The sequence below is a fragment of the Watersipora subatra genome, chromosome 2 (genome assembly GCF_963576615.1).
Source record: "Watersipora subatra chromosome 2, tzWatSuba1.1, whole genome shotgun sequence".
In the NCBI taxonomy this organism is placed as follows: domain Eukaryota; kingdom Metazoa; phylum Bryozoa; class Gymnolaemata; order Cheilostomatida; family Watersiporidae; genus Watersipora; species Watersipora subatra.
In genome coordinates, this window is record NC_088709.1 from 5,103,699 (window position 1) to 5,130,983 (window position 27,285).

A 27,285-nucleotide genomic window follows, 5' to 3' on the forward strand; every position below is an offset into this window, starting at 1 on the left:
TTTGAAAAGGGATTCCAACCTACTGCATTTTCGTGATGGCTGCGATTAACTGTTCGTTTTTGAGCTTCTAAGAGCTTGTAATCACATTTCCACATATTTTGCACCTACAACACAGCAGAGTAAGACATGGTAAATCTTTTGATACCAAATAACTGTAATGTGAATTTTGTTGCAAGGCAACCTTTAACATGCATCTTAGAACCACAGTGAACGCCCACGTATGCCTGAACAGTGTGAGTCATATGGTTAGCATATAGCTGTAGGATATGCTAAATGTCTTTCTAATAGCATCTGATAAAGAAAGCTTTTAATATCTCACGCCTCTATGGTGTATTATAACCTCTGAATGCAGGTATCTGTATTCTAGCAGTTATAAGCAATGAACACATAACATGAAAACAGGTTAAAAGTACAATGAAGAGGACTTTTATAACTGTAGGGTTGTATAGAATTACAATAAAAAATATCCCATTACAGTAGATAAAATTGCTGAAAAGTACAATAACAATGGTTTACTATAAATTAACTATAAAATACTATAAAATAACTACAAATACACAATAAAAATGTGGCGATTGCCTAACAACGCGAGCAGCTAGAAAACTATTGGAATGCAATGGTTGTCTTGAGATACAACATTCAACAAAGGCTTAGACAATACGAAATGCAAACGACACTCCACATATGTAATATCATTTTCAACTCTAGCCTCTATAGCTGGCCATGCTTAGCTCTGTCTCCCATACCTTGACCTTGTAAAGCAGCGAGTTATCGTGTAGCATTTCTGTCTCCTTTAGCCTCATCCACAAGTACATTGCGATATTCTCCACCGAGCTAGAATAGTGTACTGACAATCTGAGAACATAAGTGTTTGACTGACAGGTGGAGACAAGTGTATGACCGACAAGTGAGACACGTTTATGACTGACATGTGAAGACTCGTGTATGACTGGCATGTGAGACACATGTATGACTGGCAGGTGACACTCACATGTGACTGATAAGTGAAGACAATTGTTTGACTGGCAGGTGAGACACATGAATGACTGACAGACAGAGACACGTGTTTGACTGGCAGGTGAGACACATGAATGACTGACAGACAGAGACACGTGTTTGACTAGCAGGTGAAACACGTATGACTGAAAGGTGAGCCACTTGTATGACTGACAAGGAAGAAACATCTATGACTGACAGGTGGGGACGAGTATATGCCTGGCAGGTAGAGATGAGTGTATACCTGGCAGGTAGAGATGAGTGTATGCCTGGCAGGTGAAGACACATGTATGACAGGCCGGTGAGACATGTGTCTGACTGGCAGTTGAATAATTAAATACAGTTAACAAACGAAACAGTACCTGACTGCATCCTGAAAGTAGGCGATGTCCATATCAAGATTCTTATGATCTAGTTCTTCTAGAATAGTCTACAAATATGATTTACATGCTGTAAAAGTCAGAGACTGAAGGCCAACAACAAGTGTAAACAACCATGATAGATTTAGTAAGGCACTCAAGAAATTCCTTTTAATCATCATGGAGCAGACCTTCACAACCTACACTTTATATAACGGAATAGACATAGTGACGTACACTCTCAGAGATTAGAGCATTCTGCCACGAATAATGCCCTAACTTTTTATATATAAATTGTTTACGACTAAATGTGGCGAAAGAAATGAATATATTTTTCTTTGTGAAAATATATTGTAAATGTATATTTTAACACGTTACCAATATATTCTAACACAAATAAAACATTTCTATGTTATTTTGTTTTACCTGATTTTGAGATAATCTGATATGAGTTAATCATATCAGATTATGACCTAAGCTATTACTACAGCCGATAGCCTGAGGCTTCTAGGAGAGTGCATCGCAAGGAGCTATAGATTACCTTTAAGAGAACCTTCAGATCCGTAAGATTCGCAACCAGCCCTGTAGTGGGACTAACAGGTCCCTGCAAGGTGACCTTTACTGCAAAGGTAGAAATAGTGGCACTAGTTTTGTCTCGCTCTCCTTTTGTCATATTCTAGTTTGTACTCAAGAAGCTTGCCATTTGGACTGCTATTAGAAACTGTCAGACACTCGCATAGTTTAAAGTAAATTAACATTATATTAACTTTAATCAAGCAGTTATTGAGGAGTTTATCAATTATATACATGAATATACACATGTGTATATACATGTTTATACACATGTGTATACACATGTGTATATACATGTTTATACACATGTGTATACACATGTGTATATACATGTTTATACACATGTGTATAAACATATATATACACATGTGTATACACATGTGTATATACATGTATATATACATGTATATTCACATGTGTGTATATACATGTATATACACATGTGTATACGCATGTATATTCATGTGTATATACATGTATATATACATGAATATACACATGTGTATATACATGTATATACACATGTGTATACACATGTATATATACATGTGTGTACACATGTGTATACACATGTGTATATACATGTGTATACACATGTATATACACATGTGTATACACATGTTAATGCACATGTATATACACATGTATATATACATGAGTATATACACATGTGTATATACCTGTATATACACATGAATATACACATGTATATACGCATGTATATACCTGTGTATACACATGTGTATATACATGTATATACACATGTGTATACACACGTGTATACACATGTATATACACATGTGTATATACATGTATATACACATGTGTATATACATGTGTATACACATGTATATACACATGTGTATACACATGTGTATATACATGTGTATACACATGTATATACACATGTGTATACACATGTTTATGCACATGTATATACATGTATATACACATGTGTATGTACATGTGTATACACATGTATATACACATGTATATACACATGTGTATATACATGTATATACACATGTGTATATACATGTGTATACACATGTATATACACATGTGTATACACATGTTTATGCACATGTATATACACATGTATATATATACATGTGTATATACACATGTGTATATACCTGTATATACACATGAATATACACATGTATATACATGCGTATACACATGTGTATATACATGTATATACACATGTATATATACATGTATATATACATGTGTATACACATGTATATACACATGTATATACACTTACTGTTTCCTGTGATTATCCAATCCCACGGCACAATGAATATTCAACCTGAATATTGCATCTGACTATTAAATTAAAAACATACAAATAAGGATGTTTGGCACAACGACTACTAAATAAAAGAAATTTGCACAAAAAGAACAATTACTTTGGTAAATTTTAATGAGCAAATACAAGAGTTGGTAGCGAGCAACTGGCTTGTAAAAACAACCATTTTAATAAATAGAAAAATGTGAGCCTGTAAAAATTAAACAAAGCATTTTTCAGTTTAATAAAATAACAATAGTCACAAAGGGAATTCCTACAAGGTGATGATTTTACCTCAAGGTACAAAGTACAAATGTATCGAGCATTGAGTTTGGCTAGTAAAATGTCTACCTACTTTAATAGTTCTATACAAAAGTCTGTGAGTTGAATAAGGTCACCACTGACCTTATTGTACCTTTATAGTTGTGACCATGTCCATTGATACGATTACATTTTCCATATAATTCTTTGTTCTCTTCTTCAGAGAGATGTTTGCTATTAAAATAATAGATTAGACAGTAAAGTTAATAATAAAACGACTCACAGCGCTCTCTCCATTCTACAAAAGCTTAGCAGATAAGGGTACCTGTGATAAGGGTTATATGTAGGGCATCTGTGATAAGGGTTATATGTAGGGTACCTGTGATAAGGGTTATATGTAGGGCACCTGTGATAAGGGTTATATGTAGGGTACATGTGATAAGGGTTATATGTAGGGTACATGTGATAAGGGTTATATGTAGGGTACATGTGATAAGGGTTATATGTAGGGTACCTGTGATAAGGGTTATATGTAGGGTACCTGTGATAAGGGTTATATGTAGGGCACATGTACTAAGGGTTATATGTAGAGCACCTGTGATGAGGGTTATACGTAAGGTACCTGTGATAAGGGTTATATGTAGGGCACATGTAATAAGGGTTTTATGTAGGGCACCTGTGATAAGGGTTATATGTAGGGCACATGTAATAAGGGTTATATGTAGAGCACATGTGATGAGGGTTATACGTAAGGTACCTGTGATAAGGGTTATATGTAGGGTACCTGTGATAAGGGTCATATGTAGGGCACCTGTGATAAGGGTTATATGTAGGGTACCTGTGATGAAGGGTTATATGTAGGGTACCTGTGATAAGGGTTATATGTAGGGCATATGTAATAAGGGTTATATGTAGGGTATCTGTGATAAGGGTTATATGTAGGGTAACTGTGATAAGGGTTATATGTAGGGTACATGTGATAAGGGTTATATGTAGGGTACATGTGATAAGGGTTATATGTAGGGTACCTGTGATAAGGGTTATATGTAGGGCACATGTACTAAGGGTTATATGTAGAGCACCTGTGATGAGGGTTATACGTAAGGTACCTGTGATAAGGGTTATATGTAGGGCACATGTAATAAGGGTTTTATGTAGGGCACCTGTGATAAGGGTTATATGTAGGGCACATGTAATAAGGGTTATATGTAGAGCACCTGTGATGAGGGTTATACGTAAGGTACCTGTGATAAGGGTTATATGTAGGGTACCTGTGATAAGGGTTATATGTAGGGCATATGTAATAAGGGTTATATGTAGGGTACCTGTGATAAGGGTTATATGTAGGGCATATGTAATAAGGGTTATATGTAGGGTATCTGTGATGAAGGGTTATATGTAGGGCATATGTGATAAGGGTTATATGTAGGGCACATGTGATAAGGGTTATATGTAGGGTACCTGTGATGAAGGGTTATATGTAGGGTACCTGTGATGAAGGGTTATATGTAGGGTACTTGTGATAAGGGTTATATGTAGGGTACATGTGATAAGGGTTATATGTAGGGTACATGTGATAAGGGTTATATGTAGGGTACCTGTGATAAGGGTTATATGTAGGGCATATGTAATAAGGGTTATATGTAGGGTATCTGTGATGAAGGGTTATATGTAGGGCATATGTGATAAGGGTTATATGTAGGGCACATGTGATAAGGGTTATATGTAGGGTACCTGTGATAAGGGTTATATGTAGGGTAACTGTGATGAGGGTTATATGTAGGGTACCTGTAATAAGGGTTATATGTAGGGTACATATGATAAGGGCTATATGTAAGGTACCTGTGATAAGGGTTATATGTAGGGCACCTGTGATAAGGGTTATATGTAGGGCACATGTACTAAGGGTTATATGTAGAGCACCTGTGATGAGGGTTATACGTAAGGTACCTGTGATAAGGGTTATATGTAGGGCACATGTAATAAGGGTTTTATGTAGGGCACCTGTGATAAGGGTTATATGTAGGGCACATGTAATAAGGGTTATATGTAGAGCACCTGTGATGAGGGTTATACGTAAGGTACCTGTGATAAGGGCTATATGTAGGGTATATGTGATAAGGGTTATATGTAGGGCACCTGTGATAAGGGTTATATGTAGGGCACATGTAATAAGGGTTATATGTAGAGCACCTGTGATGAGGGTTATACGTAAGGTACCTGTGATAAGGGTTATATGTAGGGTACATGTGATAAGGGTTATATGTAGGGTACATGTGATAAGGGTTATATGTAAGGCACCTGTGAAGCCTGTGAGCAGCATTAAATGTCACAATCCGACTGATCCGCATGAGAGCGTCTGATGTAATCTTTTTCTCCATGTTTGGTAAAAATAAAACCTGCAAAACAAACCAAATCTGTATACTAAAAGGCAGACTAAACAGAGTTGCAATAAGTGCATCACTTTATGTGTTACAAAGGGCTAAAATTTGCACACTTTAGATTTTTATGCACTTTAGACTTACAAAATTTTATGCACTCTGATTTGTGCATAAAATGCCACTATTTTGTAGCAAAAAATACAAGGCAGTGACAGGCATGTTATCAGTATATTACTGTGTGATAACTTGAAACTTTTTGTGTTACAATACAATTACAGTAGACGTACAATTATAGCATAACGTATTACTTCCTATAACGTAAATTCCACATAACGTAAAAAATTTATGCAAAGTTTTTGCTTCGTACATCGTAAATTTTTTTATGTAACATGAAGTGTGAAGTCAGTGCAAGTTGTCGATTTTAATAACGAGTTTCTCGTATTTAAAATCGACTTGCTTTCCCTCTTGTCGCAGTTGAGAGAGGAAACCACGTATAGGTTTATCTCTATATACGGTATACTAGTACTCTGTCAGTCTAGTTCGACTATTCGGTGTAAGCGTTAGAGTAACGGTCTACTGATCTAACTATCATGAGTGGGAGTATCGTCAAACTCTATCTTTTATCATAACCTTGAACCTTGTCGATGAATAGACACCACTCTTATTTTAGTAAAGTTATATTTTTGTTTTACTTTATTTTAGACGCATAAAATATTTTTATTGCTTTCCTTTTACAAAACAAACTTTGATGTTTAGAATAAAAGAGAAACTCGAGGTAAATTGATTTCCTCAACTTATTGTAAAATTACTGCAATCATGAAACGAGTGAAAGTAATAAGAAAAAAGAGAAAAGTTGTGGAAACGAACCAAGAATAATACAGTTATGGTAAGTCATTACATAATAAGTTAAGTCTAATCTTTTTTTCTCTTTGAAGGACTAAAGAGTGAGTTTGGAAAGACCTTTGAACGGATTAGGCAATTTGCATGTATTTTACAGTAGCTATAACGTAAACTTTCCTGAAACGGATTGTTTACATTGTAGGAGCATCCACTGTAACGAAATTCAAGTCTCTAGAAGCAAAATGAGTAGATTTTGGGAACAAAATGGTAATTGCATTGACGGTTAGATATACACTGCTTTCATGATAAAAAATTGGTAGGAATGAATCCACCAGAGAACACTACACTTTAGAAGTTGAGAACCTTAACAAATTTGTTGAATCTGTATAAAACTGTTTTAATCATATGGGCTTGGTTATTATTAGTTGTTAGTCCATTTATGGTTAACTGGGTGCCAGGATCAGACCAGCTAAGTTACAATTGCTCCAGATCACATGAGAAAACAAAATTTCTTTTCTGTATATAATTACTATGAATTACATCACAATTGGATAAAAATCACCTATGTTCAACAGCGTAAATTATTCAACTCAAATTCCTCGGAGATATCCCAAGTCCACAGCATTAGTCTGAAACACATACTACACATACTAACAACACTCTTTATTGATATTAACGAGGCTTTACGTGCAAGCATCATTAGATTATCTACAAGCTATGGAGTTTCCACTATCAAGTATTATTCCCTGTGTGCATTTCACTACACTTACTGTTCACTACACTTACTGTAGGTGAGAGAAAAAGGAAGTAAATACATTGAACTCAAGTAAAAATAAGTCTGATATGTTCAGTTATGCTCCAATGTTCAGTTGCTAAGAAACATACAATATCGGAACTAAAACTAGAGATCACTGAAAATTTTTTTGTAACATCAGTTTAAGGGTTGTGTCATCCACAATCCTTGCGGATGACACAGGAGTGGATCACACACAATTGTGGGTGACCCTTGGTCACCCCCAATTGATTAAACGCTAAGCTGATTGTGACAGCCTAGTGCTTGGCACATGCTGATCTTAGCAAGTCATAAATGTATTTTATCTTTAAAACTCCTCTCATAAATTAACAAAATCTTGGCTTGAGTTGTTGCGCTTACATGATCTAGCTATGCACTAACTTAAAAACTTTTCCAACCAAAAGAGAGGTGAAACAAATAAATAAAAATTGCAAAAACAACCATAACAACTTCATTTATAAACAGTTACATCTATTTAAACCACTACTTATTGAGTAGGTCTGCAGGGATTAGTTACTGATGAAAATGCTTTTCTCAGCATTCACTTTACTGTAGAGTCTAGTGCAATCATGTTGTGCTCAGCTCGTTGAACAGATCCATATTCTACTATCAATTTTATATTTTTTTAAATACTTTCACTGTTATTTATGAACAAACTTGAAATCAAAACAAGATTGGTAGGTATATTTTTATAACAGATTATCACGAACGCTAAATTGGAGTTGCTCACTCACCCTACATTGTAACTATTACACCAATAAATTTACAGAAAAAAATTTATTTCATTCGATTATGATTTGCAAATCATACCATAGAACAGAATATTGCTTATACATATGAGTGATTGAGCATTGACACATTGATGTTGTGTCACTATTGGTTTCCTGCAAACATAATGGTCTGTCATAATGGTCATAACACCTGTTTTGTTTCGGACCACACCCTAAAGCCCAGTCACAATACAAGCTTGGCACATCACATGTTCCATGGGTAGAAAACACCATATATTCTGCAACAAGATCTACACTTTGACCAACACTTTGACATAAAAACTGAGAAAGCTAGTAAAACCTTAGGGCAATCAAATATATGCTTGGTGGCGCACTCAAAAACAGCCAACCGCTCGCATGCACCAGCCTATGTAGACTCATCATAGAGTATGCGAATACAATATGGGATCCTACCAACAAAGCTACGATAAACTCAATAGAAAGCGTACAGAGGAGAGCTATTAAAATCGTGAGCAGTCTAAAAATTCATAACAGTATCATCAAAGCATGGGAAAAGTTAGGTCTTCCGATTCTATCCAGGCAAAGGCAAAACCATAGGTTAGCTTTACTCACAAAAATCATCCAAGATGGGGATCAACAAAGTGTTCTCTCATCCAGTTATGGTATGGTAAAATACTCAAAAACAGATATAAAACAACAGTAGTCCTACGCACAGCTGCAAGGTTGTCCTACGCAAGGCCTGCACAGTTGGCAGGCCTGCTGCCAACCCAAGAGTGGGGCAATGCTTGAGATTAGGTTTGGGGCAATTGATGTATCAATGATAGTATATATAAAATTGTGAAAATTGGAGCAAAAAACTCACGCATTTCTCACTCATTTTCATTTTTTTTTGTGAGATTGCGTGAGTGTTGGCAGGCCTGTAATCTGGCATATAACAACTGGAGCACCGATGAGAGAATATCAAGTATGAAAAATCTGCTGAGTAGAATTACTTCGACAATTATAATATAAAAATGAATATACTAAAAAATCGTGGCTCACAAAAAATTACAGAAAATATTCTGTCTGCAAATAACTTCAAACGTTTCAATAAAGCAGCAGTTTAAGATCGCTGTCTACAAGTTATAGCTAATTAAAAATTTTGTTCTATAAATGCAGTAAACTGGATGGCTGTGTATAACCAACAGTTCGCGACTGCTTGCGGGTCTATTTTTGCAGCTCTCGTAATTTGATAGCGCGGAAAAAAGAATATCGCTATCGTTTCCAGTCTGGCGAAAAACACCATGCGCCGAATTTGAGACTGTACATTTGCTATCGCCGTAGTTTATTTTAAAAGTTGGTTCACAAATTAATAAATTTTCAGTATGCTATATGCTTGAACAATAATTTTGAGTACTTTACCAATGCGTCTAAAAATGCTTTCCCAGTAGTCAAATATATGTCCTAAGCGTCATTTGTTAAACTGAAAAGCTTCTTTTAGATAGAGATTCTTAAACTGGTTTATGCATTGTTGAAATTATTGGAGCTTTATATTGATTGCTTTATAGGGTCAATGCTTATTGAAACAGTTTAGCGCACGTTAAGGTCCGCCTAAATTGTTGTTTTAAGTTATGGAAGTCAGCGCTGACTAGCCACTTGCAAGCAGGCCTGCCAACCCAAGTGTGGGGCAATGCGTGAGATTTGGTTTTGGGGCAATTGATGTATCAATGCTAGTATATATAAAATTGTGGAAATTGGGGCAAAAATCTCACGCATTTTCATTTTTTCTTTGGGGTGATTGCGTGAGTCTCACGCCCAATGCGTGAGAGTTGGCAGGTATGCTTGCAAGTGGGTTCTGCGTACAGGTTGTCTTATACCGAATGAGTAGTAGTTCTCATGCACAACTGTATTTGTTGCAAGCAAGGTGATTGGTGAATGAGTATGGCTCTTTATTCACACAAGCTCTATAAGCATGAAAAGACAGAGCAATTAGATACAATTCACTGCAATCAAGCGTAATGCTGAATTGAGTTCACAAATAATAAATACTCAAACAGTTACTATTGTAAATGTAAGAATGTCAAGGCATATGTGTATACACAAAGCTGCACAGAGATAAGTTAATGTTACTATGCTGTTCTTAATGATTCGTAACTTTTCGTAATCCTCAGTCCTTCGTTTTGTCGTTTGTAGTCTGTATCACTTGCTCTGTGCTCTTTGTTCTCCCTCACTCAGGTATCTTCTCTTGTTGCATATCCTTACTCCTCCTGCTTAACACTGGAGCACCTTTGCTTATATAGCAAGGGCTGGGCGTTAATCCATGGGCTTTCTGCGCAAGCTGGCTTTTGGGCTAATCCGAGAATAGTTGAACAGTTATGATAATTAGAAAAAGCTCAGCTCAGTGAATTCATCACAGATAGCACCTCTGTGCCTAAAAACGCTTTTTTACGGATCGTGTCGGTCAAAGATCTAGATAGCTCTATTTTGGACCGTGATAGAAACTTGCCATGTAGCATCAAGCTAGTTATGTATATGATATGCAGTTTGTTATTTTTTTCATAAGCTCATTTTGACGGTGTCAAAGTTAGTATGTACAAGATGGCTCACATTTCTTGCCTTATCAGGACGATTATCATTGCCAAGTGGTCATTGTTAATTTATACAGGCAGATACAGTTAGGCTAATGGTGGATTAGAATTCACAACGTTTATTACGGCACAAAAAGTCTAATAGTGCCCTTCCACCGAAAGTCACATCTGTAGTATAAGCTTAACCTTAAAGGTTGGCTTGCAACAAAATTCACATTACAGTTATTTGGTATCAAAAAATTCACCATGTCTTACTCTGCTGGGTTGTAGGTGCAAAATATGTGGAAATGTGATTACATCTTAAAAGCTCAAAAACGAAAAGCCGCCGTAGATTGAAATCAGTTTATTTCTCTGACGTTGTTATTACATTTGGTTATTGTTTTGTCACGTGATGTTCTCACGTGAATTAAAAGGCCAATCAAAGGCTCAATATAAAACTTCTCATAGCACTAGTTTATGACAAACACTTCAGGTTTTACCGAAGACCCCGTATCAAATATAGATGCTCGCTACTTCACAGTTTTGTTTTGACTTGGTCTAACTGTCTAGTCGCTAGTCGTAATCTGATCATGTGACCCAATACTTGGCAAATAATTTCTGCAGCGATTTTCAATTATCACAAGTGACCAACAGGCTCGTCATGTTTATCAGACAATGATATGTACTTCTTCGAGCTAAGGTCAAGAAATTAAACGAATTTTTACGCCAAGTTATAAGATATCAGTGCTAAAAGTGACAGCATTACAATGACGATAAAATAGACGCGTAAGAACAATAGACATGGTTTTATTGAATGCGTGAAGTATATTTATGAAAATATTTCGACGAATGAGGTTGCGTGAAAGTGTAAACAAAAGTCATCTTGTACAACTACATCCCATTTGAGCCGTTTTGGAAAGAGATTCTAATCTACTGCGGCTTTGTGATGACGGCGATTAACTGTTCGTTTTTGAGCTTTTAGGAGCTTGTAATCGCATTTCCACATATTTTGCACCTACAACACAGCAGAGTAAGACATGGTGAATTTTTTGATACCAAATAACTGTAATGTGAATTTTGTTGCAAGTCAACCTTTAAGCTATATCTTAAATAGTAGAAGTCTTGTATAAGCCTACAAAGCACGTCTAGCAGACTCACCATCCTAGGCAAGAAATGCTTCGATATCTCCGTCAGTTATCGTCTAGCTTGGCCAGTACTTCGTGGCTTTTCGTTAGGGTCAATGCTGTTCTTACTATATCCTACACCTCCCTTTTAAGCCTCTTTCCAGGGTGCCATCACACCCTCTCTACAGCATAAATACAAACCCCCAGCAGTAACTTCTTTTTTATCTATATGTATATGTACAGCTCTATTTAGATGAACCTCCTCCTTGATCTTCCCATATTAATTACGTTCACTTTTCTTATTTCTCTGGCCCAGTCTCTCGTTATATATCTCGTTAGGTGAATACCATCCCTCAGCAGTTGTGGTTTGAATCCATATGTGTGGTTCCTTCTAGTGAAAATCCTATGCATATAGGGGGTTGCCATATTTCTAGCCATATTGAAATCAATGATTAGTCTGTTCTCAACCACAACCATTCTAGTATCCCGTTCATTGTCATTTCTTACACTTCTGTTCCTACCCCTTGCCCTTAAAGCTAGATGATTGTTATAACTGGCAAAGTCCATGGGATAGGTTGTACAAATAACTATAGTAATGTCATTTCTGAACATTCGTATCCTATAAGGTTCATATATCTCATCCAGAGTACCATTATTGGGTCTATCTAAATTACATTGTCGTAAACTACCCGAACAATTAATCCTACTGAACCTTGCAGGCCCTACATGAACATAGATAATAGAACTGCGAGACCTTCCAAAGTCTGATGTTATATATTGTAACGCCTCGCTCCACATCGGGCTGGGTATTGATATAGCCTCAAACGAGGAGTCCTCAAACTCCCTCACAATAGAGTTTCCTAGAACAAAAGTTTTCATGACTACAACAAATTATATCAGTTATATAACAACGCATTTACAACAATTTTTAAAACTCGAGGAACTATCAGGATAAACAGAAAATCAGATAACTATAAATCCAACTGCTCTGGAGGTTTCGATTGCCTTCCTGATTTTGTGACATATACTGGTTTGGGATCACTCTGTCGTTTACTAGATCTTCTTCCTCTAGTTGATGACTGTGTTTGGTGTTGTGGTTCCTTCTTTTCTTGCGGAGCTTGTTGTATCTGAAAAATTGGACTCTGCTGTCTTGATGTGCATCTATTTACTGGACTGTTTTGTGTCGGTAACTCATTATCCCGCCTGTTCTCACTAGTATATGCACTCGTTGTCCCCTGAGTAATTTTTCCATCATCCTCCTGTCTCCTTTTGTATGTTCTTTATGTACTGTCCTTGACTCATTGGGGCATCGTGCTTCTGTTTGCCCCCTTTCTTTGGGCAGTTCTGGAGAAGCCTGTACTTCTTTTGACTTCGTATTCACTTCACCTCTTCCTACTACATAAGCCCAATTCTCCCTAAAAAGTGTATCATTAGAACTTCTAGCTACTACTTTCCTTCCTCTAGTAGCAAGTACTCGAGCTGGAACGCTCCGACCTCCTGGATTATTTACAACCACTGGCTGATTTATAGTTAAATCTGATCATGGTTTTGTCACATATCATTTGTTATACCACGGGTTTCTTTTGGCTAAAATCTGTGCCTCTTTATTCTTCAGCATTTTCAAGTCAATTCTCTCTTCGGGCATAATGCCCATCGAATTCATCGATCTGTTGAACAATAACTGTGCTGGTGGATAACCATTTGACAGTGGTGTGTCTCTATACATACACAACGTTGCTTGCAAGTTGGTATTCTTGTTCATCAGAATTTTTACTGTTCTTACTGCCTTTTCGGCTTCGCCATTGCTTCGAGGATAACGTGGCGCACTCGTAATGTGTTCAATGTCCCATTTTCTGAATTTTTTTTCGTTTCTTCCAAAACAAACTGTAGGCCATTGTCACTGACCATGGTGTTCGGAATCCCTATGGTACAAAATAGTTTTTTCTGAATCGTTATGACTACAGATGAGCTGAACGAGTCCTTCAACTCGTGCACTGTAACCAATCTGCTAAAATAATCTATCACCAACATTTATTCTTTTTCATTCTTTTCAAATACATTCATTGCCAATCTCCACCAGGGTTCCTCTGGTTTCGGAGTAGTTACCAATGGCTCCTTTGGTTTCAACCGAAACTGTTTGCATTTGTCACAATTCTCGACCATTGTTCTGATTTCTGCTGTCATACTCGGCCACCAGACTATCTCTGTTGATCTTCTGATGCTTTTTGTTTCTCTTTGATGTCCCTTATGTATATTTTCTAACACTGCCTTTCTAGCAATGGAATAAATAAGTGATTGTTGTATAAAACCATACCATCAACGTATGTCAGAAAATCCCTAAACGTGTAACACTTTAGCTACTTCCGGCAATCTTATCAAGTTTAACCATCCATCTGCGATGTATTTACGTAACAGCACTCCTAATTCATCTTCTAGTAGTGTTGCTTTGATTCAGTTTAATCTGTTCGCGGCAGTTGGGATTGCTGCTATCATTTCTAATACCATCTCCGAGTCCTTCAACTCGTCTACATCTTTTCCTATCTCTTCCACTGGTGCCCTTGACAATGCATCAGCCAACACTAACTTTTTACCAGGTGTATATATAATCGAGTACCTATATGCCATCATTCGTAGTCGGAAATGCTGTACTCTAACTGGTAGCTTGGCCAGTTCCTTGTTACCTAGTACTGCTAGTAGTGGCTTGTGATCAGTTTTTTTGTAAAATCTTTTCCCATCACATAGTAGTTAAACTTGTCGCACACCCAGGCTATAACCAGGGCTTCCTTTTCTATTTGTGCAGTGTTTTTCTGCCGAAGTGAGGGACCCTCGAAGCATAAGTTACTGGTCTCCACTCTTCACCGACCTTTTGTAATACTGCTGTGCCCAATTCATAGGACGACGAGTCAGCACTGATAATTGTGTCAGCAGACAGAGAGTACGGAACCAATACTGGGGTATTTGTTAAAATCTCTGACATTTTTAAACTGTTCATCTTGTAGTTCTCCCCACACCCAATCACAGTCTTTGCCTAATAGCTGACGTAAATGATGAGTTTTATCTGCTAATAGCAGAGTAAATTTTCCCAAGTAGTTAACTATTCCAGAAAACTGTTTTAATTCTGTTCTATTGGATGGCTTCGGAAAATTTGTGACAGCTTTGGTTTTCTCCGGATCAGCTCCTATTCCCTTTTCATCAAGTATGTGGCCTATAAATTTAGTTTTGTTCACTTCAAACTCATATTTATTCGAATTAAATGTAATGCCTGCTTTTTGCAACCTATCGCGTACTTTCCTCAGTCTCGTATCATGTTCTTCATTAGAGCTGCCATGAATCAAGATGTCATCCATTTGACAAATAACCCATTCAAGACCCATTAATACCTTCTGCATTTTCTTTAGAATATTTTTGGGGCGGAACTTATTCCAAATAGCAATCTCTTACAAAAAATCTGCCGAACAGTGTAATAAATGTTGTCATCTTCTGTGATTCAGGGTGTGATTCTAACTGCCAATCACGATTGGCATCTAATTTCCCAACTTCCTAGCATCTAATTTCCATTCCTAACTCTGCCAGTATCTCCTTTGAAGTTGGAAGTGGGTGGTATTCTCTTCTTACTGCTCTGTTAAGGTTATTTAAATCTATACATACACAAAGCTTTCCATTTTTCTTGGGCACTGCGATGCAAGGGGCGCACCATTCTGTTGGCTTTTCAATTTTCTCAATTACTTCAAGTCATTCCGTCCTTCACAGTTCTTCTTCTAGTGGTTTTCCTTGCGCTGTTGCGACCCATTGAGAGATGCTCTGTATTAATGAGTCAATCTTTTCGTTTATTGATATTTTCACATTAGTGTCTAATGTTCCTAACCCTACAAACAGTTTAGAATACTCCATTTTTCAATCACTTTTACTTCTACTACAGTTCCTCCAAACTGTATTAACCCTAACTTTGTTATTGCTGGCTTTCCCAACAATGGTGAAACTAGATTGTCTACAAAGTACACAGTTTACTCAACTTGTCTACTTCCATTAGACAACTTTGCAACTGCCTGACCAGTAACAACCAATTCATGGTTTCTTGCTCCTCAGTTTTTTATTCGCGCATCTTGTATTTCTCACATATTTTCTAAATTCCAATGGAATGGCTATTACTGCTTTTCTGGTATCTATTTTGAATTTAATTGTTTGGGTATTTACCTTAACCCTTTCGCGGGCAAATTTTCAGGACTATATCAGATCCCCCTGGGCGAATTAATTTATCGGAAAATAAATTTCTCGTAAAAAGTTTATACAATCTTCTGTGCGTTATTATGTGCATATATCTATTTTTAAAGGTGCATGTGTATACATGTATATGTCCATATATATATATATATATATATATATATATATGTATATATATATTATAAAAGAATAAAAAGGTATAACAAAAATATTTATATATATGGATCTATCAAGATAAATATATTGTAAAGGTCTGGCCCCGGTAGCTGAACCAGCTTTACTGCACTAACAGGTGGACGCAGCTTAACTCTGGGTGTCCCCTTTGCTGGGCATGCCTGACACACTCGATGGTCAAATCAGTCCGTGACAACTACCCAATAGTCAGGCCTACTCCGAACCCAATGTAGCCTGCCCCCTGTGTCTCTATCGTTGGCTAGTCTAGGTCCCCGAGTAGCTCGCTCTAGGGCCTGCTCCCTTATGCTATTGCATATCCGATCAGGTCTAGTTAAAGCACAGACCAACCCCTAGCCTTCCTTAGATCCACCCAGGCAGTTCGGTCTGGAGTCAGATCAATCCTTGCCTTCTACCACCTTCAAGCCACCCAGGCAGGCATAAATGCAATCAGTCCTTTTCAGCATTCTTCGCCCTACTATTCGATTCGTGCCCATAAAAGGAGTGCGTAAGGATATTATGTAAAAGTACATAAGCGTATGCATGCGTAAAAGAATATATAAAGGATTATGTAATACAACAAAAAAAGGATATATAGGATTATGTAATACAACAAGAAGATTAGACGATCGTGCTATTCTAAGGATACAATATATATGTGTTGCCAGTAACGCGTGTATAATCTCAGTCCTTCACAATATAGATATTATATATCGCTTTATGATACAAGTGTACATTCAAATAAGCACATTCATATTTGTATGATTCAAGTAAACATTGCACAAGCTAATGCTTTTTATAATTGTCATGTTTACATATGATATTTTTGTACGTAATTAGACAATTTACGTGTGATGTAGGCCTTTGTAAAGCATTCTCCTTTACAAAGGCCTGCATCACAGTCTTTGTACCATGTACTTAATCGTGTCTTTTTGTAGCCATCACGGTGGTGTCTAGGTTTTGCGTACACAGCGCACTTTCGTCTCTTTTCATAGGGGACTTGTGTTAATAAATTGTTGCTGCGTTTTTTTGCTAGAGGAGATGTGACGCTAGGACGTCCCACTTGATTCCTCGGTTCATGGTAATCACCAATCAGTCCTTCCACTAAATGAATAATAAAATTGTAGTGGTCCTGTTTTTTACTTTGATGTTGTGGATTGTTCTTATAGCTGATAAATGCATTTGTAACAGCTCAAGTGAAACACCACATTTTCCTACAACTTTACGGTCCTGAATTCTCCAGAATATTGATCGATCATTTGATCACTAATTTGGTCAACTCCTCCCATTCCATTGTTGCTTGAGAAAAGTTTGACTTGTTTTCTGTCATGCCAGTTGACAGCGAGCAGATTCTGCTTCCTTGTCGCAATTAGATCACCTTTGTTTTTTTCATATCGGGAGAGAGTTGAACCCTGTTTGGCCTGACAGTACTTGTAACGTATGTGCTTTGCAGTAAAAAGTTCTCACAAAGTGGTACACTTGTATAGTAATTTTCAACGATTAGGTGATGGTGTTTACCTTGGTGCGGTGACATTAGCTTAACACAAACTTCATATGGTTGGCCGTGTGCACCTTTCGACATTTCCCTGACGTGGTATATAGTCTGAGAGCAATAACCCGTAGCATAGTCACACATTGTACTCTTTTGGGCCCCATAGATGATTTTTTTTATTTTAATGTAATTCACCAAATCATGCCTGCCTTTAAAGCCAACTATTGACTCATCAATAGAGATAGTGCACCCTAGATTGTATTCTTTTTCCCATGCTTTGTTGAAGTGCTCAAGCACAGGTCTAAACTTGAATATTTGGTCATAATTGCTTGAACCCTTGGCTGGCTCTGTATCCCTATCGCTAACACGGAAAAAGCGCATCAGCAGTTTGAATGTGCTCTGGGTAAACACATTTCTAAACATGGGAAAGTCTTGCGACCAATTAGTGCTGTTCCAGTAAGATGCAATGGTATGCTTTCTATTTATACCCATGTTCAGAAGAACTCCGATAAATGCCTTCATTTGTGGCACAGTAGCATTTTTTAATTGATGCACTTTCGAGTGAGGTTTTAGCAGCAGATTTTTCTTCAAGTAATACTTGTCGTACTTGTTAGTTTCTGTAACAAAGAGCTCCCACAAAGATGCACCTCCTGGATTGACAGACTCCAAAATCTTTTCAAAATACTCTACTGGTTGAGCATCTACTGAAGTAAATACTGGGCCTGTCACTGCTACAAACTGATGAATTGTAGATTTATCTCTCTTCATGTTGGTAATATTTTTTCAGGCGCTGGCATCACCCCACTCATATTCTCATCATTACTGCTATCAGCCTCTTCATTAATATCACTTCCAGATGTAAAAGCATTCCAATCACAATCCGAACCTGATTCACTGTCATCTCTGGCTACTAAATCTAAAAAGTCACTGTCAGCTCTGATTCTCTTAGTAATCCTGGTACTAGTACTTGCTGTATTAGAATAATCTCATGGAGTTCTCTTAGAAGTCGCCATGATGGTTAATAAAATTCAAACTCTCGAAGATTTTCGGTAAATAAAGGCTAAAGCAGAACCAAGAAGAATAAAAGTTGAAAAATTATTTAGAACAATTTTCTAATGTTTTTCGAAATTTTTATCTATTTATCACTGCTTAAAACGATTGTTTTCTTGCAAATAAAAAGTTCATTTTAGAGGCTAACCGAAGCCAACATATCGTAGCTTGCTATTGGTAAAAAAAGTAAACAAAGAACGGCATTTAGCTAACCAGAAACTGCAATAATAAAAATACGATACCGTGGCGACAAAAATGTCGTTCTGCTCATTTGCAGCTGTATCGCAAAGTGGCAAAAACGTCGCTCTGCTCGTAAAAGGGTTCGTATCTGCTAACCAAGCTTTTGACATTTCAGTTAGTGATTCAGACACTTCATCTAGTCATTCGGAGTCGTCCAAAAATTGACCTTCTAGCTCATCACACTCAACTTCTTCAGCTTTATTTTTGTAGCCTTCTTTACAGATCTTGGCCAATGTCCACGAACCTTGCACATGTGACAAATAAAGTTTCGGTTCGGGCATCTATCTTTTGGATGAACTGGTTTATTGCAAAAGTCACACTTGAGGTCTTTCTTTGCTTTTTCATTTTGTCTTTGTCTTTTCTGACTACTAAATCTATCCTGATGATAATCATCACTTGGCCTAGGTTGATATCCTGTCCTATATTGTCTAACAGCATCCAAGCTTTGGGACTGTTTGACTGCATCCAAATTCTCCGTACCCGTCTCCTGACTTGTCATCTTTGATGCCTGAGCATGGTGAGTTACATACTGTTTAGCTTTGGTTATGCATTTGAGGTCTAAGTCCTCTGCATCTATTAAATATTCCCTAGGTTTATCGTCAGCAACTCCTACAACTATCATATCCCTCACCATTTCATCACGAATTGTTCCATAGTCGTAGTTGTCTGCCTGTGACTGTATTTGTGTAATAAACTGATGGATAGGCTGAGTTCCTTGCTTGATACTGTTAAACTTGACTCGTTCAAAAATAACATTATTTATAGGTTCAAAATGCCGATCAAACATGGCTGTTACATTATCTAATGTCTTGGTTTTTCTGTAGCATGAAAGATGAATTGATTATATATCGGAACATTATCAGATCCCATCAAGAGTAGCAAATTGGTAATCTGTTGATCAGCCTCCATTTCTGAATATTTCTTAGCAATTTGCAATATCTCAAATTAAGCTTTAAAACCTTTCCAATTGAGCGCTAACCTTTCACCTTTAAAATTTCTTCTCTACACAAAAAGATCTTCTCTACTTTTAGCCATGTCAATTTTTTGCACAACCCTAATCAATATGATTTATAATTACCAAAGTTCCTACAAACTCTATAATCGAATTCTTACAAATTCACTACTAAGCACTTCAGCAGAAACAGTGGCAGAAACTCAATACAATGTACCAATGATAACAACAAGTTCCTACAAACTTTCTGATTATGATTTGTATCTTAAATATACCACGAATTTCTACAAATTCGCCAACTAGGCTTCTAATAGTTCACTTCTGACACCATGTAGTATAAGCTTAACCTTAAGATATACCTTAAATAGTAGAAGTCTTGTATAAGTCTCCAAAGCATGTCCAGTAGGCTCACCATTTCAGGCAAGACGCGCTTTGGGTATCTCCGTCAGTTATCGTCTAGCTTTTTCAGTACTTCGTGTCTTTCCGTTAGGGTCAATGCCGTTCGTACTATATCCTACAACATCGATATCCGGTTAATACAATAACACAACATCAAAATCTAATGGTTTTTTCATCTTCCCTTCTCGGGAAGATGGAAAAACCAAAAGGATTCAAAACAGTATACAACATTACGAATGATAAAACTATAGTAGCAATGAGTCCAACCCTAAATGTTTGTAAGGTGGAGCAGCTGTTTTACATGTCAAGAATACGATGCGGTTTTAGCTCCCGGCCAAAGCTCGATCGCTTTGGTGAAGCGTTTGATGTGGGGGAGCTCTACTAAATCAGATTGGTTAAGGCGGATAGTTCTGCCGGTATCATCTTGTACAATGAAATATTGTGGGGTACTTGCGGGTGTACGTGTGACTTCTGCATTGTGATGAAGATCTTTCACATAAACGGCAGTACCACATTTGATAAAAGACCTTTCTCTAGCACGGTGTCTAAGATCAAAGTTTATTGCACTTTTTACATGGATTGCTCTCTTCTTAGCAGCAATGTCCTTAGTATCGATAGCTACCGGCTGTAGCACAACGGGTAATCTGTCGGGGCGCCGTCGTACGGATACATCTCCCCATAAGCAGTTCAGAGGGTGACTTCCGTTTTTAAGCGGCAATGATCGGAAGGCCATTAGCCCAAGGTAAGAGTCGAGTTCCTTTTTGAGGATGGATTTTACTGTTTGAACTGCCCCGTTACTCTGTGGGCATTTGGGCAAGCTCGTAATGTGAGTGAGGTTTTAAATTCCTCGCAAGCGTCTTTTTCGGGCGTGTCGTGACAAGAAAATATGCTCTTCATGTGACGGATAACTTCGGCGCTAGCCAGTTCATTGAGCAGCGCTACTTCAATATAATACGAATAGTAATCTACCAGCAGGAAGTATGTTTTACTCTGGAACAGGTCGCTGTCTACTCTTTCATAATGTCTTTCTTGATAGTCCAAACGAAGTAACGGCTACGCATGGGTCTTAGAGAACATCCGACACGAAGTACAATTTTTGACAACATCTGCGGTTTGTTGCGACATTCTAGGCCACCAAACAGATTTTCTAGCTCTTTCGCGACATTTCGCTATGCCTAGGTGATCTTGGTGAACTTGATTCAACATTGTTAGTCGATTAATTTGAGGGATAATGATTTGACTGTCTAGGGCAGGGGTCGGGAACCTATGGCTCGCGAGCTATTTGTGGCTCTTTTGATGGCTGCATATGGCTCTCTCAGTCAAATAAGCAAGCAGTGAAATTGGCCAATCAAAACAAATCTAGCAGTCTTTTAATTTTACTTGCGCTCTCAGCCGCAGCCGCACTCACGAAGGCCTTGACTTCACTGCAGAGCTAGTTATAGACTTAGTCCTTAAAAGCAGTGAGTGTGCTACCCCCCGTGCTCCCATTGTGTTATATATCTAAATAGTTATTATTCGTAGGCAAAACCGGGACAATAAGCTAGTTACTCTTAGCTCCACCTACTAGCTAAAAGGTCAATGTTATTTTGTTGACTGGACAAAGCGTAATCCTGTCACAACTAGGGAAGCACGATTTGAATCTGGGATTTACTAATTGTTTTCGCAGACTTGGCATATGGGTTCAGATGTAAGTTTACAATCATTGTCCTACCTTTGTGTGAGCGACATTTTGCATGTCAATTTATATGTATTATTTATGATATAAAATAATAATAGATTAATTTTGGGCAAAAAAATAATATTGAAAATCTTTCTACAAATAAATCATAATAAAAATAAATTATGAAGAAAGTGACGTTAGACTCCTTTGCGTGTGTGCAAAAGGGTTCACATTATGGCTTGTTGTGGGGTCAAGACTTAAACCTGCCACGTTTTCTGGCGTTGTCAGCTAATTAATAACTTTGAAGCCCTTTTGAGAAGATGGCTAAAAGAAAAACAGGCAAGCAGTATCGTACTTTTCAACAGGAATGGACAGAGCAATTTGCCTTTGTGGAAAGAGCAGGCTCTGCAGTATGTCTAGTATGCAATGATAAAATTGCATCTATGAAACAATCTAATATGAAGCGATACTTTGACACGCATCATACTACATTTGCATTGAAATATCCTGAGGGGGGCAGCAGGAAGAAAGCATGTCAAGACCTATTATCAAGAGTGCAAGCCAGTCAACAGCAACTCTGCGTTTGGACCCAACAAGGTGACTGTAACTCGGCTAGCTTTGCTGGCGCCTTAGCAATTGTGCGAAATGGAAAGCCTTTCGCAGATCAGGAGTATGCCAAAGCATTCATGCTTGATGTTGTAAATGAACTTTTTGACGACTTTTCAGAAAAAGATAAGATAATTAAACGAATAAAAGACATGCCTCTGCCAGCAAGAACTGTTCACGATCGTACCATCATGCTGTCAAATCAAGTTGAAAGCAGAGTGAAAGACGTAAATGCGGCACAATTTTTTTCTCTTGCTGTGGATGAGTTAACAGATGTAAGCAATTTATCCTAGTTCAGCGTGATTGCAAGGTATGTTGTCGGTGGCACGCTGCATGAGGAAAGTCTTGCTGTTTTACTTATGAAAGGGACAACAAGAGGGGGGATTTATTCAAGTCCTTCAATGAGCTCTCTAAAGAAAAAAATTTACCGATGATGAAACTGGTTTCTGTGTGCACTGACGGTGCTCCGTGCAGGGTGGGGAAAATAGAGGATTTGTGACGCTTCTTCGTGAACATGAAAAGAGACGCATTTTAAGTTTTCACTGCATCCTACACCAGGAGGCGCTTTGTGCTCAGATACGTGGCGGGCCGCTTGGTGAGGTGATGTCGCTAGTCATTCAGGTGGTCAACTTTATTGTTGCCCGAGCTTTAAATGATCGCCAGTTTAAAACACTGCTGGATGAAATTGGGAATAATTATCCTGGTTTGCTTCTGCACAGCAACGTGCATTGGTTGTCAAGAGGAAAAATTCTCAGTCATATTGCGGCTTGTCTGAGCGAAATCCAGGCTTGCAATCTTGCAATGAAAAATGTTGAGCATCCTCAGTTAGCGGACACTGAGTGGCTCCTGAAGTTTTACTATCTCGTGGACATGACTGAACATCTAAACCAGCTCAATGTGAAAATGCAAGGCGTTGGAAATCCAATCTTATCTCTGCAACAAGCAGTGTTTGCATTTGAAAACAAGCTGGAAGTTTTCATCAGGGACATTGACACAGGTCGTCTACTACACTTTGAAAAACTAGGAGAATTTAGAGCTGTGTGCACAGCAAGAGATCCTGCTTAACATCTTGATCTTCAGCAGCTAGCAGGTTTTACATCTAATCTTCTGCAGTCATTCAAAGAGCTCTTTAGAGAATTTCGCGAGTGCAGTCATCTTTTTAAGTTCATCACCCATCCACACGAGTGTGCAGTGGACAGCACTGACCTGAGTTACATTCCTGGAGTCTCCGTCAGAGATTTTGAGCTACAAGCAGCTGACCTGAGGGCCTCAGACGTGTGGGTAAATAAGTTCAAGTCACTGAATGAAGATTGGGAAAGACTTGCGCGACATCAAGCAGAGTTGGCGAACCAGCACAAGTGGGCAGAAATGAAAAAACTTCAACCCGCAGACCAGCTGATTGTCAAAACTTGGAACACACTTCCTGTTACATACCACACACTTCATAGCGTTATTATTGCTGTACTGACAATGTTTGGCTCTTCGTATGCATGTGAGCAGTCTTTCTCACATCTAAAGAACATTAAGACCAACCTACGATCGCGTTTGAGGGATGGAAGTCTCAATGCCTGCATGAAGCTTAACCTCACTACATATAAACCAGACTACAAAGCCATCTGCAAATCCATGCAGCACCAAAAATCGCATTAATGTTGAGAAATACTCATTAGCAACATTATAGCAATATTATTAAACAGAATCCAGTGACATATTGTACTTTAAGGGTTGAAATTAATTAAAACGCACAATTTATTTGTGTTTTTAGTTGTAAACATATTGTATGGCTCTCACAATATTATATTTCAAAATATATGGTTTTTATGGCTCTCTCAGTCCAAAAGGTTCTTGACCCCTGGTCTAGGGCCAGCATCTTTTCTATCACAGACAGCTTTTCCTGATTCTCAAAGTACGGATGGAGGAGGATCTCGGTTGACGGAAAGTAAGCAGGCCACCCATTTTTAATACAGTGTATGACTCTTGCTAAGACATCATCTGCTGAAGTACGCTTAGATTGTGGAGGCGAGCAGCAGAAGCAGTCTAGTGTATTGCAGAAATAGCATGAAGTTCTACATCAGCAGTGAACGCATGATCCTCGTCAGAGGCAACAGCACAGGAATGGCAATGCGTCTGCAATTATATTATATTTCCCAGGGATATAGTCGATGTGATAATCAAACCTCATGAGTCTCATGCAAAATCTTTGGATGTGAGCAGGAAACTTATTTATCTCAATATTATTCAGGAGTGGTGTGAGAGGCTTGTGGTCAGTTTTAGTGTTACCTTAAGGCCTATTACATACTGCTTGAACGTTTTGCAAGCCCAGACGACCCCTAATGTCTCCTGCTCAGTTGCTGCGTAACGCTTCTTGGTGTCGCTCAATGCTCGGGAAGCGGCGCTTACCAGTCTCAAACTGCCATCATCTTGTTTCTGCAATAGAGCAGCTCCTATGCCTTCACAACACGCATCAGTCTGAATTATTGTTTCCTGACCCGGGTTGTATATGGCCAGTTTTACAGATTTCCGTAGCTCCTTGATTTGCTTAAATGACTGTTCTCGCAATTCGCCCTAGTACCATATGCAGTTTTTACGCAACAGCTTTTGTAGGGGAGGTACTAATACTTCCAAGCTGAGTCAAAAATTTACTAAGCTGGTTGCACATGCCGAGAAAGCTACAGACGTTTCTAGTGCATGTAGGCATGGCAAAACGTTTGATGCCTTGAAACGAATCTGGATTAGCTCGTATGCAAGTGGATGATATCACATGCCCTAAAAATGCTATCTAGCTACAGGAAAACTCACATTTAGAGGTGTTAAGGATCATGTTTGCGTTTGACATTCTTTCCAGCACTGCACGAACTCGGGCGTCGTGTTCTTCTACATCTTTTCCCCAAATACAAACATCGTCCATGTGACAGATAACTCCCTCCAAGCCATTTAGGACTTGGGAAACAATTTTGGAGTAAATTTCCGGGCTGGGTTGCAAGCCGAAAGGTAGGCGGTTGAACGCAGACCTCCTGAATTAGGTCAAGAATGTAGTCAGATACTTATTCTGCTCTTTGAGGGGAATTTGATAAATTCCCGAGTTGGCATCGAGTTTGGTGAAGATAGCGCCTGTACCCAACTTAGCTAAACTAGATTGAATGTGAGCCACTGGGTACACTTCCGGTCTCACTCGCTTGTTCAGTTCTGCAAATTCAACACAGATTCTAACTTTTTTGTTCTTTTTAGGTACTACTACCATAGGCGCGAACCAATCAGTTGGTTGATTTACGGGAAAGATAACTTTGTTAGAGATCATGTTCTATAACTCTGATTTAACGCTGTCCATTAGCGGATATGGGAATGTATGAGGTGTGTGAATGGCCAACGGTTTAGAGTTGTCACTCAACTCAATACATACACTATGCTCCATTTTACCTAGCCCTACAAAAAGCTTGGGAAATTCATGCTGAGAATGCGAATGTCTCGGGTTCGGGCCCCGTACTGGCCACCATATTAGTTTATACAGGCAGATACAGTTAGGTTAATGATGGATTAAAATTTACAACATTTATTATGGCACAAAAAGTCCCTGAGTGCCCTTCCGCCAAAAGTCACATTTATATCTGGTTAATATAATAACACAACAGTCATGTGATAATCAAGCTGACAAAAATGAAACATGATAGCTAATGTATATTATGCTGCAGTTGTATCTTTAGGTCTGCACCCAATTAAAATTTATTTTATAGGCAGTAGAAAACCCCATTTTTCACAACCACCTTCGGAGGCAATTTAAGACAGTGGGTACGTAGAATTCTAAAGGCCATAGCAGCCCGAGACATAACCTTTACTCTCTTTTGGCTTTTCTGTCTCATACATTTCTTAAGGAGGTATACAACCATTCTTTGCCTTGCTTTCTGGACCAATATTGGATTCACTCTCAGCATGTATTACTGCCACTACACGGGAGATCTAGGCTACCTTTTCCCGTGTTAAGATCATAATGACTGTAGCCTTTATTTTAGTTCTTGAAGTGTTGAAGATGGTGCTTTTTTAAGGCTCAACTGTCTCCAGCTGTGTCGCTTGCCTAATGAGGTCCAGTAACCTAAGCGTTCTCTATTGCTAGGTCTAGAAACGGCTCCCCCTCACTCCCTGTATCTAAAGATTTTAGCTTTTGCCATTATGCCATACTTTCTCTGAGGTCTCAATGAAATTATCCTCTCTTATGATATCACAAGTAACTCAGTATCAGCCTCACTTTTTTCTCAAACCAAAGCTGTTGGACTTTCCAACATTCTCTTTTCATCAAAAACACTAGACTCATTGATTGCCTTCTTGTGGAATCATGGTAGCTAGTTGTATCTCCCTCACTGTCACCTCTGCTGCAACTTAGTTTCTTTGGCCACAATCCTGGCAACAAAAAATTACAGCCAATAGTCAAGCTAAAAAAAGCAGCTTATTATCCTTGATTCAGTTGCTTTAATATGACTGTATGATTCATTTCCTTTTCTCTAGCTAGTTGAAACACTAAAATAAATTTTCTCATTTTCACCAAAGTGTTTCTTCAGCATAACCTTCAGCCCCTAAAAATTTGAAAGCATCGTCAAACTCTCT

At 38.1% G+C, this 27,285-nt stretch overlaps 2 protein-coding genes across 2 annotated transcripts in view; one reads left to right on the forward strand and one right to left on the reverse strand.

Annotated features, from left to right (window-relative positions):
• The window catches only part of LOC137388848 (RWD domain-containing protein 4-like), a 145,026-nt gene that overhangs the window by 7,686 nt on the left and 110,055 nt on the right, over positions 1-27,285 (forward strand). The window lies entirely within an intron of this gene.
• LOC137388620 (6-pyruvoyl tetrahydrobiopterin synthase-like) lies at positions 346-5,877 on the reverse strand. Its single transcript, XM_068075096.1, has 5 exons — positions 5,785-5,877; positions 3,638-3,717; positions 1,897-1,976; positions 1,359-1,426; positions 346-834 (listed from the first exon to the last, which is right to left on the reverse strand). The coding sequence occupies exons 1-5, from the start codon at positions 5,862-5,864 to the stop codon at positions 705-707; spliced, it is 438 nt and encodes a 145-aa protein (XP_067931197.1). The 5' UTR covers positions 5,865-5,877; the 3' UTR covers positions 346-704.

What these genes read in the sequence shown, in the direction of transcription:
- LOC137388620 (XM_068075096.1), bottom strand. Translation starts at nt 5,864, where the DNA reads ATGGAGAAAAAGATTACATCAGACGCTCTCATGCGGATCAGTCGGATT. An exon ending in ATCTGAAGGTTCTCTTAAAG is followed by an intron (nt 1,427 to 1,896) that starts GTAATCTATAGC and finishes TCATATTTGTAG; the next exon opens with ACTATTCTAGAAGAACTAGA. An exon ending in TACTTTCAGGATGCAGTCAG is followed by an intron (nt 835 to 1,358) that starts GTACTGTTTCGT and finishes ACACTATTCTAG; the next exon opens with CTCGGTGGAGAATATCGCAA.